At 35.7% G+C, this 13,879-nt stretch overlaps 1 protein-coding gene across 1 annotated transcript; it reads right to left on the reverse strand.

The window, feature by feature from the left end:
- Positions 1–1,479: 1,479 nt before the first annotated feature.
- On the reverse strand, positions 1,480–13,668 carry LOC145218319 (PAT complex subunit CCDC47-like). Its single transcript, XM_080085728.1, has 12 exons — positions 13,432–13,668; positions 12,654–12,751; positions 12,047–12,145; positions 11,827–11,984; positions 9,832–10,000; positions 8,475–8,636; positions 7,278–7,391; positions 6,570–6,655; positions 6,179–6,237; positions 5,852–5,958; positions 5,052–5,219; positions 1,480–1,799 (listed from the first exon to the last, which is right to left on the reverse strand). Exons 1-12 carry the CDS (start codon positions 13,631–13,633, stop codon positions 1,719–1,721), a joined length of 1,503 nt encoding a protein of 500 aa, XP_079941854.1. The 5' UTR covers positions 13,634–13,668; the 3' UTR covers positions 1,480–1,718.
- Between the last annotated feature and the right edge of the window lie 211 nt (positions 13,669–13,879).

The following is a 13,879-nucleotide window of genomic DNA, read 5'->3' on the forward strand; positions in this document are numbered from 1 at the left end:
ACTGCCAAGGTAGTGGTGTATATAGAATACATCGTGTAGACGTTTCGACAATCTCTGTTGTCATCATCAGTACATGTTTTCAATCAAGCTGTGGAACACGGTATATAAAGCACTAAGGTGGAACACGGTATATAAAGCACCGTGTTCCACAGCTTGATTGAAAACATGTACTGATGATGACAACAGAGATTGTCGAAACGTCTACACGATGTATACACCACTACCTTGGCAGTAATGTTTATGATTAAACTACTTTTCAAGTCCGTGCATAGTGTTCCTAAGATAGTAATAATGCCTACAAAAAATGTTGACATAGTCATAGGGTCAGTGTGAGGGTTTGTAATTACAATAAGATTATAATTCAATCTCACATACCCCCTATTGGGTTTATATTCTAACATGCTTCAGATGTGGTACTAAACATCGTATGTTACCAAACATTAATCTATGTTACAATATTAGCCCCAAAAGGCAATCTAAGATTCATAATATTGTTACTACAAAGTAACCCTCACCCTGACCCTAACAGCTCTAACCGACAACACTTTATGAGTTTCAAACAATCTGCTGTCATGAAAACAGCGTAGATTGCCTATTTTAGAGACCCTACAACCTATTACTATTAAGAACTAGATTATACTCTTGTCAAACGGGTTTAAGGCATTAAAGCAAGATTTAAACCCGTAACCTAGTGAACACGAGACGTTACCAATGCAAAAAACGACTCAGTATGCTTTCCATACACTTTTCAGCTAGTTGTATCTGCCTAAAGTTATCTGAAAACTGTTTAGCTTTGCATTCTAGCACTAAACAATCTACACATAAACAGCGAAAATTTACCAAATAACACATTTGACTAAAATCACAAACAAAACAAATCAACATCGGAAATTCAAGCTAGACAATTTCGTGAGTAATCACATCCGTATTCGTGACTCCTTCATATGAATAATGATCGCCACGACAACTTCGTTTTGCTGAATTCAGCATTTTTTGTGTTTAAGTAACAGAGGTTTTTACTAATGATGCACCGAACCCCGCATGAAAAGGTTTGAGCCGAAACCGAATATTTAGCCATAAATAACTGTTCTGATTGTTGTTTTCAACTGAACCTTGTGTTGTTGATGCAAGTTATAACTAGTTTATGACATTTCAAAATCGCTTTCACAATGCGCAAGATTTTCTAAACTTCTAATATTTTGCAGAAAACGTGGCTCGTACTTTAAGAAGCAACAATTAGTTAATTTAGAATGTTTCACATTGGCGATATTGAAAATTTAGCATTAATTTCATACAATTGAAACGTTCGGCGCAAAACCGAAACATTAGAAAAAGGCATATTTGGCCTAAATGTTTTGGCCAACCAACACCACTAGTTTGTACCATTAATATTTTTGGCACAAAAAAATAAACCCATTTTTTCAAATTTAATTTTATTCTGAAGAAAATTTGCTCCAGTGTGACACCTAGGAAAAAGTCTCCATTTTTCCGTTAGATTTTATTCCATCGCACAATAATTATTGCAAATACACACGGGACAACCACGACACAAACGTCATCATTACGTCACGGCGGTGGCGTTTATCTTACGTCATAATAAACGAACGACAAAAGAAAAGTGGCGTGAATTTTAAAAGCAGTCAAAACATGACAACAGCTGGCCCGGATTCTGATTGGACGATACGACAATGACGTCATCAGGTTGTGACGTCATCTGATCACATGGCTTTGACCTTGTACTGGCGACCTTTCATCATTTTCTTGTTTTTCTTGCTTACTTCACGGCGATGAATTTGCTCCTGTAAAATAATTATAATTTTCTTTAATTTAATTCCCAAATATTTTGTTGAATAATTTTTGTTTTTTATTGTAATATTTATGCAACTACAAAACTTTATGTCAGTGGTTCTCAAACGTTTTCATTATTTTTTTCAAAATGACCCCTTTGCCATTATTTCGAGGGCGCGCGGTCCTTAAGCCTGAATGTGTATTTCAGAAAAACGAAAGTTGATTGCAGAATTTTAACTAGTTATGCGAAATTGCGCATAAAAATGATCCAAGGACAGCATGTGACATCACAGAAAAGACAAAGAATATTACGATTGTGCGCGAACGATTGCATTTTTGTTAGTTGTCTTGCAATAAAGGCTATTGTTTAGCAATGGAGACAGTTAATTCTCAATTCTAATTTGAATTAAACTTATTCAGTGGCACAAACTGACGCCAAATAAGATTATAGAAGTACTTCAACCTTTTCGCGGTCCCCCTAAAATCGCCTCACGAACCCCAGTTTGAAAACCGGTGCTTTACGCATCATGGCATTCAATAATTAAATTTAAAAAAACTTTTTTACAATTCCACAAAACTTCTATTGAAAGTGACAGAAATTCTACTAACACTATAACAGCACGTCAGCCGCACATTTAGCTAATTTTTGATAGGTGGCGCAAAGGGCACAAATCCTATTGAAAACGGTATATCTCAAAATATGCCTACGGTTAAGTCTATTAGGGTTGGGGTTATGTATTATCATCAAAAATTCAATGAAACTAACCCACAAAATCAGTTCCTAAAGAATTTTTTTCAAAAACTCACTTGCCAACCCTACCCCTCGTTAGCCGATAAATAAATAATTCAACTCCTGCGCCACCTATCGAAAATTAGTTAAATGTGCGGCTTACGGGTAGAGCAGGGGTGGGCAAACTTTTCAGTGCAAGGGCCGCATTCAAAAGTTCTCAATTATAGAGGGTCGCATTGTATATTAAGCCAAAATATCAACGTATGTTTCCAGCTAAATACAAGTACGTTTGTTGTCACTTTATTGATCTCATAAACAATGGTTATAACGCAACAATTGTAAATGTTTTAAAATAAACAGACATTTATTGCAACATGTTTTTTTTTCACTACGTTTTGTGTGGATGTATTCCTTGCCATGCAAGTTGCTTTTGTATCCATCTTTAGATGTTATGCGGGTCTATGTTAACGATTCCATAGCCGTGTTTAATGCAGTGTTTCATACCGGAACGGAACGGAACGTTATACCGGAACGAAATAAATACTTTTTGGCTCAAATACCGGAACGAAATACCGAAATAAAAAATATTCAAAATACCGGAACGGAACGAAATACCGTTATATTTGATTCCGGTATTTCGTTCTGGACATTTGACATCAAACAATTGCTGAAAATTTCGCGCCGTTAAGATATGATAAAAATTGAGGCTCCTACAATTAACATCCGTTTGACCATTATTGACAAATGTTATATGACGTAACAACTACCGACAATAATTTTTGTGTGTTGCAACTTTCTTTCTTTTTTCGCTTAATAGTTGTAAAGACCACAAAGAAATGTTCTTTTTTAAGACCGAAATACCGAAAAATACCGTTATAATTTTATTTCGGTCAGACCGGAACGAAATGGAAATATCGGTCCAGAACGATATAACGAAATAAATAATTTGCTCAGAACGAATAACGTTATTTGGTTTCGTTCCGTTCCGGTATGAAACACTGGTTTAATGTCCGTTTGCACAGTACTGCAACGGTCTAAACTTGATCCAAGGTGACCAAAGTTTTGGCGCCTACAGTGCAAAGTGGGCTGTATTTGATACATGAATTGCTTTTAGTTTTATTCTCCACCGGAACAAATTACCGAAAAACTAAATCGTCGTAAAAATTGCCGATTTGGTCAATCGTCTATGGGCCTACATGTGTTATTAAAGACCTATTAACAAACGTCCGAAATCGAAGGAAGAAATTGTGTCAATTGAATATTTGCAAAATAATGTGGCAGAAACTACATGCTTAAGCACGTAAAAAGTATCTGTGTTTAGTCCCAAAGTGTCGTTCGGATACAGATAGTACACATGGTATAGGAATCGGCAAATCGCAATCAGGTATTTTTTGAAACCATACGCCAGCCAAGGTTGCCACGTGAGGTGGTTTTTCATGGCACGCCAACCGATTTGCGTATTTATATTTTAACCTGTTGCACTGCTTGTTTATAGTTTTTATCATTTTATTGCCTTAAAATTATCATGGTCAGCCTTACATGCACAAAACACTCTGCTTTCTCTTTATTATTTATATCAGCTGGCACGAACCACAATTATTTTTAAAAAAAGGTTGGCACGCGAGGTCATTAATACATGGAAGTAATAAGTAAATTGACACGCGTCGCCGAAAAGGTTGCCGATCCCTGCTCTACGCCAATGCTCATAATAATATTTAGCATTGCTCGGCAACTTTCTCTTTTAAATTTACTTTGGCGGGCCGCATGAACTCCTTTGTCGGGCCGCATGCGGTCCGCGGGCCGTAGTTTGCCCACCCCTGGGGTAGAGCTATTAACACCATACCTCACGGGAGATTCACTTTCACAAGGTGGCGTAAAGAGCAGAATTATTTATTTAGCGGCTAAAGAAGGGTTCGGTAGGGTTGGGAAATAAGTTTTAGAAAATTTTACATTAGTAACTAAGTTCTTTTGCTAGTTTTATTGAATTTTAAATGCTAATACTTACCCCGACCCTAATAGCCATAACCGTAAGCATTTTTGGAGATATAACCAGGGTTGCCATACCGTCCTTATTTCTAAGATTTGTCCTTATTTTGAAGGGCAATGTCTTGGAAAAGTTCATTGTCCTTATTTCTAAGAAATGTCCTTATTTTTGTATTGAGTCCTTTTTTCTTATTTTCAACAATTACAAGTCGAATCCCTGCTACAAGTAAAAGTAAACCTAGACCTGAGCAGTCGTGAGATGTACAAAGAATTTTATACAAACAAGAAGTTTTTGGAACAGATTGTTTTTGGCAAAAAATATTGCATATGATATGTCATGTCTCGTATAAATACAAGAATTGGTTCAAAAACGTTTGTTTTGTTTCGTATGAAAATTTTATTTTTCGGTTGTCCTTAGTTTTAGTTTCAAGCCGATGGCAACCCTGGATATAACGTTTTAAAAGTGCTCTTTGCGCCATCTATCGAAAATTAGTTAAATATGAGGCTGACGTAAGTTATGGTGTTAACAGCTCTAGCAAAAGTCACTTACATCCAGTTTTCTTTGTTTTTCCGGGTCTTCTTCGTTCATCATTCTTTCTTTAAGGGCTTTCGCTTTTTCCTCTTTTTTGAGTTGAGCTGCTTCTTGACGTTGCGCGTGAGTTTGTTTCAAGTATTTCATCATTACTTCCTGTCTGTGCTTGTCGGCGCGGTTTTTGTTCTAGAAAAAAATACGGTGGTTAAAGGAAAGTCGGCAGAATAAATCAGAATACAACGGTTAAAGAAAAGTGGGCAGAGTAAATGAAAATACAACGGTTAAAGGAAAGTGGGCAGAATAAATGAAAATACAATGATTAAAGAAAAGTGGGCAGAATAAATAAGAATACAATGATTAAAGGAAAGCGAGGAGTTCAATATTGGTATTTTTCATAGATGTTTCTTTGGTAAAGGTGGCATTTTTTCAAGAAATGTCATAAAGTGGAGAGAATACAATTAAAAAATTTGCTATTTTTTAATACAGTTCTTTGGTAAAGGTGGCAATTTAAAGTAATATTGATAAAACATACTGTTTAAGAAAAAGTAAATGCAGTAAAAATGTGAAAGGATTTTTTCGGTGAAGGCCACATTTTTGAGAAAAGGTTTAAAGGAAAGTGAACAGAGTATTTTTGTAGGCAGCATATACAAAAAAGTGTTTGTACTAATGATATCTGGAAAATAGGCTACACTAAAACAGCTGTCATTACCTATTGTTGCATTATAAATGTGTAAAATACATACAAAACCAATTCTATTACATGAATGCACAGAGCATATTCAAAATGTTGATTCAAACATTTAGTAAAATCTTCTTACCTCACGGCTTAGTCTGTATCTTTTTACTTTATCGATGAGGTAAATAGCCATTTTCAAAAGTGGCAACATTTCTGCAATATTTTGTGTTCCTCTGCTTGGATCTGGGACTAAATTAAGATTTCTATTAAATCATGAACGATAAAACATGCAGCAAAAAAACTTGAGCTTTTTTTGAAACTGGTTTAAAAATAAACACATGTTTTGACATGATATTTTGATGACTAAATATATTTCAATCGTCATGTTATATCAACACCAATATGGTATAATTAACTTTAGACGTAATATTATTTATATTTAGTGGGAAATTGTGTTTATGTGACTCACTGTTCAAAGTCATGATAATCACTTTTTCTGTTTCGGGAATTTTTCCCGGTTGTTCATCTCTGGAAAAAGAAAAAAAAATGTTTTGTTTTTGTCGGTAAATTTTCTACTCTGCAACTTTACTGAAATACTTGCTAACAAAAATGTTGCTAAATTATGTATTTCACTAAAGATATTTTAGAACACTTGACATAACATAACACAAAATTAAAACAGCACATTTTCAATTCTTTTAATGTCTAAGTTTTGCATTTTGAAAGCGTACATTTTTTTGTAAAGGCCTATCATGATTGTCATGTTATTGAGCTGCTATGCTGCAACTGGAAAAGTCTTGATTAAAATTAGATGAACATTCTAGCAGCATATTATACAACATAATTTACATCAAACTTACTGGTCATTCGGTTTTGGCCCAGAATATTGGTCAGAAATCATCAGAGATTCAAAAAGATGTTGATTTTCCGAAATAACTTTTGTAATCTGAAATTAATCAAGAAAGAATGACTTATAGAAGCTAACAATTTTAGTGTACCATGCTACAAAGTACGATACCCAGTGCAAATGGTCATTACAATATGGTGGTGCATTATTTTCGAATACTTTGAATGCAATTGACTGCACAAAGGTTATTAGTAAACCCTCTTTAGGTGCGCAAAGTCTTATGTGCAACAAGCGGTATGGTCGACTGCACGAATCTCGATCGTAAACCTACTTTAAGTGTGCAAACTCGTGCATGTAACAAGCGCTATGGTTGAATGCATGAAGCTCATTAAGAAACCTACTTAAAGCATGAAAAGTCTTGCATTTAATAAGCGGCATGGTTGGCTGCATGGAGTTTGTTAGGGAACCCACTTTAAGCATGCAAAGTCATATGTGCATCAAACAGTATGGTTGGCCGCACAAATCTCAGTGGTAAACCCACTTTCAGTGTGCAAACTCATGCATGTAACAAGCGCTTGACTGCACGAAGCTCGTTAGGAAACCCGCTTTAAGCATGCGAAGTCATTTGTGCAACGCGCTATGGTTGAGCACAGAAAACTAAATCCAATGGGGGTAAACGGACACAAACAATCTTTTTGTCTGTCCCAGTTCTGTTACATACCTTATTGTCCAGTATTGCATTTGGTACTTCGCCATAGAGTTCAGACAAAATGCAAAAATCAGACGAGAGGCTGTACTTGTCAGCTGGTTTGAATCGTTCAGTGCAATATAAACTCTGTGAAACATAAAAACACAATAAATTACATGAAGAAGAAGCATAAAAAACCTAAAAATAATTAAGTTTGTATAGTAGTAGTAAATTAGATATTCTTTTTAGACTTTCCGCGTGAACAATGGGGTTGTTTTTAAAAACAGATGGTGTAACTGCATGACTTTATCTACCAGTAACAAGTTTCATCTAAATCAGTGGTCTTCAACTTGTGGGTCGGGACTCCAAGTGGGGTCGCCTAAACTTTTTCTAAACGGATGGGCTTTTTTCTAGTTTTGCAACCTTTGCTCATGTTTTACAGTCCAGCTTGGTACCTCATGTCACAATCTAATCATTGTGATGCTATAATTCACATAAGCACAAGTTGCCCAACACATTGTTACGTGATAGAGCCCCATGAATGACATATTCTGTCCAAAATAATACAGCGGGTAGAGGAAAAATACATAAATTTACTGATTTCTGTCCACTGGCGAGCTTTGGGGCGAATTAGGTTGGCCAAATTAAATGAAACTTGTGGGTTCTATCATTTGAGCGTAATAATGCACATGAATGCGTAATAATGCACATCAAAAGCGTAATAATGCACATCAAAAAGCGTAATAATCCACATCAAAAAAATGATGTAATATATTTTGATTCTCATAAAAAAATCTACTAAACATTTCATGCCAAAAATGGCAGTACCAACCAAAATGGAAAAATTGGGCAGCATTTCAATTAAGAGTGTGTTTAAATTTTCAATGTCTAACCCAGTGGTTCTCAACCTTTTTGCCTTTGCGGACCCGTTCCGACACTGTAATCTAATTGCAGACCTATTTGAGTTTTAAATCTTTTTGTCCTTCTTTCATTAACAAGCAACCGAAACTTGGTGCATAAAATAGCAACCGTTGTGTCCAGGAACAAAATTTCAATTGCTTTATTTGGTTGCTATTGTTTTCTATGAACAATTTACATCTGTTGCATCACAATGGGGTTTAAATGTCACAATGCATTTTGGTTTGTCGCCTATGAAAAATGGTGGGTTCAGACCCCCGGTTGAGAACCACTGGTCTAAACGCAAAAATCTTAATGACAGTTAACACTTACAACATCTTGTAGATTTTTCTGGAGGTTAATGATGCTTTTCTTGGTGCCGACACAAAATACAAAAGGATCCATATCTTCTAAATTTATTGAAATTGTCACTTGTTCATTGACAGGTGACAAACGATGAGAAATGATTGAAATGAGATCCTGCCGTTTCAAAAGCTAAAAACACAGTTCGATTTGAATGTATATTTTGCCCTTATGTAAAAATTTAGAGAATAGACTTGACCACACACACAAAAGTTTAAATTGAAAACAAAACCAAAGGTCGTTTGTAATTAAAAACTAGAAGGGTGGCTTAGCACATATTGCCCTTGCACATACACTATACCCTATTTCAAAACATTGATATATTTCCTATGCTTATTTTATATTGGGTCCCATACCATCCACTGTCTTTTATAACCTTGGTTGTTTCTGCGGGCAAAAACTCATGGGTCCCCACACATGCAAAGTTGTAGATAATGCATTTCAATAGATAACTATGAGTAAGTTTGGTATTGTTAAGTCAAACACAGTGATTGGTACTGTGCATATTTAAATATGCTATATGGAGTAAAAACTATTTAAATTAAAAAAACTCATTTTAGGGGGCTAGTAGGATAACTAATTTAGGTTCAACACACACAAACTTAAAAGTAGGAAACCACAATGACTCAATCAATAGTACTGCAAAATTTCAGTCCAATCTGCCAACGTTTAAAATTTCAACCACTAGAGGTGTTTTGAGCAACAACTGTTAATGTTTCTGACGTCAAAGGGCTGTTGTTAACAACCCCGAAACTGCCATGGAGCAAACATCAACACCTGTAAATGGCATACAAGCTATCCAAATTTTAGCCAATTCTGACATTGTTCACAAACTCACACCAGTCGGACAAACTTGGGGAAAAATACCCATTTTAGGGGGCTAGCGGGGTAAATACTGGAGTTATCAACAAAAACAAAGTGGGATGCACATCTACATAACTACATCTACCATCTGTGTAAATTTCAGCCAAATCCATCAAACATTTGATGGAAAAACGAGTCGGACAAACGTTGGGGAGAAAAAAAAAACAAGAAAAACAAAGAAAAAAAAAACAAACAATTTGAGTAAAATCAATATGTGTATCCTTCATGGAAGGGGACCCATAACTATTAAACTTCATACATTTTCTTTAATACGTAAAAAACCTCGGTTAATCCAGACGCATTTCAAGAAACAGCTTTTCCGGATTAGGCAAAGTACTGGATTAACAGATGTCATTTTGTTCAAGCTTTGCCACATTACAATTCTTTTGTGCTTCAAGTTTTGTCCGAATTAGGTGACGATCCGAATTAACCAAGGTTTACTTATCAACTAATCTACACATACTTTAATTTCAACCAGCATGCCTTCGCAGCAAAGTCGTCCAGAACACCAAAAAGTGTAATTGTGCTCTGACTCCTTGTTTAACTGGTGAGTGCTTTCACCCTTTTTGCTTTGAGGATCATCTCCAACTAATTCAAATTGAGTTTGTAGGAATTCAAGATGGCATTTCAACCTATGAAGTAAGATAACACGATTGTATAACAGTTATGCAGCAAGGTTGGTGATTGTGATATCATGCTAGTGGGTCTAACTAGTAGTGATGGAACGATACCAGGTTTTGAAGCGAGTACTGATACCGAGTACGAATACCACATGTATATACCTTTGATACAGAGTACCGAGTACTTAAGTACAGTGTTGTACTTAGTTGTATAACACCTGCTAATTTATCTGCCATGGCCGCCATACAGGCGTGCACACACACATGCAGAAACAAGTAATCTCCATACGATAGCGAAAAAAAATACGTAACCTGGCAGAACTTTTTCCCAAATTTGTACTGTCCGAAGCATATATTGTCACAAAGTTTTCAGTGTTCTTATAGTGTTAATCGGCCTTCGGTACTCGCACGTTGGTATCGATAACTGAGACAAAATATTTTGATACCGAGTACGAGTATCGATACCACTGAAATCGTTCGATACCATCGTTACCGAGTACCGGGTACCCGTCCCATCACTACTAACTAGTGATGCACTGAAGTTTCGGTTGGCCGCAACAGTTCGGTCGAATATGTCGTTTTCCCATGTTTCGGTTTCGGCCCAAACCTTTTGATGTGGGTTCGGTGTATCACTAGTTCTACGTACACCTACACATACTTTTACGCTATGTAGAGATAAGCCGATATGATTTTTTAAGGCAAATATTGATTATTTATAGTTGAGTAGGCAAGTAACTGATATTTTGTTTGCAGTAAAAGGTCTAAATTTGTACATTTTTACCACGAAAAAATTGTTTAAAATGCGATATGTGATTGTATGACAAAGTAACACAAGAGTGAAGTTCAAGGGTCGTGCTTTGCTATACTTATAAACAATACCATATTTTACCATAAGGCGCAATTTAAATCCTTTTTTTCCTCATAAATTGATCGTCTGCCTTATAAGCCGGTGCGCCTAATGTATGGATCAAGTAGTGCTTTATTGCCTACACTCCAGTACCGATACTATTATTATATAAATAAACCCCGTCTTACACAATAAACTACGGTAAAAGCAACTAGCAACTGTGATATTCACATGTTTTTCTTTTGCTCATTGTACTATTGTGACTTGCTTACATTTACTACATAACAAGTAAACTTTTATAACCCATACTCCTTAAAATACGTTGTGTTCTATAGCCCGGTGCGCCTTATGTATGAACAAAAAACTAATCAAAGCAATTTTTTGACAGTGCGCCTTATAATCGGGTGCGCTTTATGGTCCGTAAAATACGGTAATATAATCATGTAAAAACCAAACTAACAAAATCAAGTTGCAGTCATAGTCAGTTTACTTAAAACTAAGTAACAGTCGGAATACTTTTTTGCAATATTGCCCAATACTACAACCCTGTTTTTAAAAGTAGTTTTATGGTGTTTTGAATTAGATGGACATTTCAGGCTAGAGAAGTGGTATAATTATGCTGGATATCAGCCCATATAGGTGTATAGAAAATAGTGAATTTCTTGATCGGATTTCAGTTACAGTCATTTTAAAAGCATGGCCACGAAACTTAGAGAGGTTCACTCAACACATATTCAAAACACTGAACTAATTGTTACAAATAATTGTTAATAAAGTCACCAAAAAAATTAGGAAATTGTAATTGAAAAGGCATTTCAACAGTGAGAATTTGATATATATAATGTAGTTCAGAAATGAATCACGTACACCAGGCACATTGAAGGCGTCATACCGAATCAGCCGGTCACCAAGCATTCACCACCATATGTCAAGAACTAGGCTGAAAAATCTAGTTAAAAATTGAACAACAGTTCAAAAAAAGAAGACTTACCATGCAGATGCTATGTTTCCATTCTTTGTCTTTCCAATGAAGAAATTAATGAGATAAACTGAGAGACCAGCAACCATTAAAATCTCGATAAAATATTTGTCCCAACTTCTAAGATGCATTGGCACTTTGGCAATTTGTAGTTCCGGTTCTGATTTTCCCTGTAAATTTTGCATTTGTTAGGTTTGAAATGTTACAGACTAGTAAATGTTGCTTAGCTAACCTTTTTCCCTCTTTTCCCTTTTTTGTCATTTTCCCAAATTGTGTCATCTCCAGGGAGGCCTTCAAATTCATCTGGATCTAATGTGTCGAACTCATCATCCTGTGAGATAAATTGAGTTTAGTTTTGCGAATAAAATGAACTCATCCCTGTATACATTAACTACTATATATATATATCCTGTCCATGTGCTTGTAAAGAGGAGATAGATAAATTCTAAGGTACAGAAAACCGGATCCGGTTAATCCAGATCTTCACCAAAATCATACAAAACTTGAGATACAGATAATTTGTAATGTGATAAAGCTTTAACTAATTTATGATTAACTAATGGATCTTTGCCTAATCGGACAATGTTTACTGTATTTCTACAGTTTACAGACTGTTACTATTGCAGGGCATTGCTGCAAACAATTTTGTTAAATTTCAGGATCAACAGTAAACTGTTTATTTCTGAGAAGATAAAAAAGTAAACAAACATTGGTACAAAATAAACCAACAAAAATCCTTACTTGTCTAAGAACATGCAGCTGCTCAAACACAGGGTCATTTAAGCTTTTTTAGAATTAGGCAACATTTTCAAAATAATGGAGCAATTTAAATTTTTTACCTCAGTTTCAACGACGGCTTCGTCTTCTTCATCATTTTCTTCCGCATCAGGTTTTGATTCATCTTCTATGATGTCATCATCATCATCATCCTCAATAACTAAACAAGCAAAATATTTTTTGTCAAAGCACTTTGACTTTCTCAATGTTTTTGTCTCATGAGAAACAACAAAATTAAATTTCTCAATGAATCTCACAAAACACATTTGTTTCAAGTACATTTAATTATTTCGGGAGTAAAGGCAGAAAGTAATCTGCTTAGTACCCAGTCTGCAGAACATGGCAGTTCCCGACAAGATCTCGTGCGTGCAGGACCTACATGTCCCACGTGTACGCATGTCGCGTGCACAACCAGTATGTTCGCGTGCAAGACCAATTTCAGCAGGCACAAAGCAAGGAAAAGAGGTCAAGACAGCCCAATTAAATGCCTTGGTGCAAAATTTTCGCGTGCAAACTCCAAATCTTGGCGTGCAATTTTTTTTTAAATAATAGCTCGTGCAGCTGCCACACTCTACTGACTGGCTCAGTACACTCTCGGGGCAAGATGAAACTAAAAATAAACACAGTAAGAGGTGACACGATACATTTTGTTTTTGATATGTGATGTAATTTCCTACAGGAATTTTTTATTTATTTCTTGAGAATCAAGACCAGATTTTTTGAAAAAGGAGTCACTGATGAATGAAACTTTTTGTCATATAAAATTTCACCAAGAAATTACAAGCTATACTTGCTCTTACATTTGAAGCAGAACATTCAAAACAAATTTACATCAATTACCTTCAGCTTGTTGGTTGTTTCCTTCCGGTGTTTCGTCAAAATCTTCGAATTCCGCAAATTCGTTGTCTTCGACGTCAACCGAGCCATGTTGCTGATTTCCAAAGCTACCGTGGAATAACAGCAACAACAAAACACAACTAACTATGCGCAACCTAACCCCCATCCTAAATTGAAGCAAATGGTAATTAAAACGAAAATACATGAGTTTAATTTAGGTTTTAAAGTCGCGTGTTTTTCGCTTGTTCACGCTTCGTGACTTTCTCATGTGATCATCCGGCGTCGATGTCTGGATGAGACAAACGTTATTTATGCGTAAAGCAATCATTTTTTTAAGGTAATATTTGCATGATTTGTTTTTTGTGCATATTTTTTAAAGTAAGAAAGTTGTCAACGAAACGTATTACAGGCACATTTGTCATCGAGAACACAATGTGCAAAAATACATCAG

This window comes from Phallusia mammillata, chromosome 3 (assembly GCF_965637545.1).
Source record: "Phallusia mammillata chromosome 3, kaPhaMamm4.hap1.1, whole genome shotgun sequence".
NCBI lineage: Eukaryota > Metazoa > Chordata > Ascidiacea > Phlebobranchia > Ascidiidae > Phallusia > Phallusia mammillata.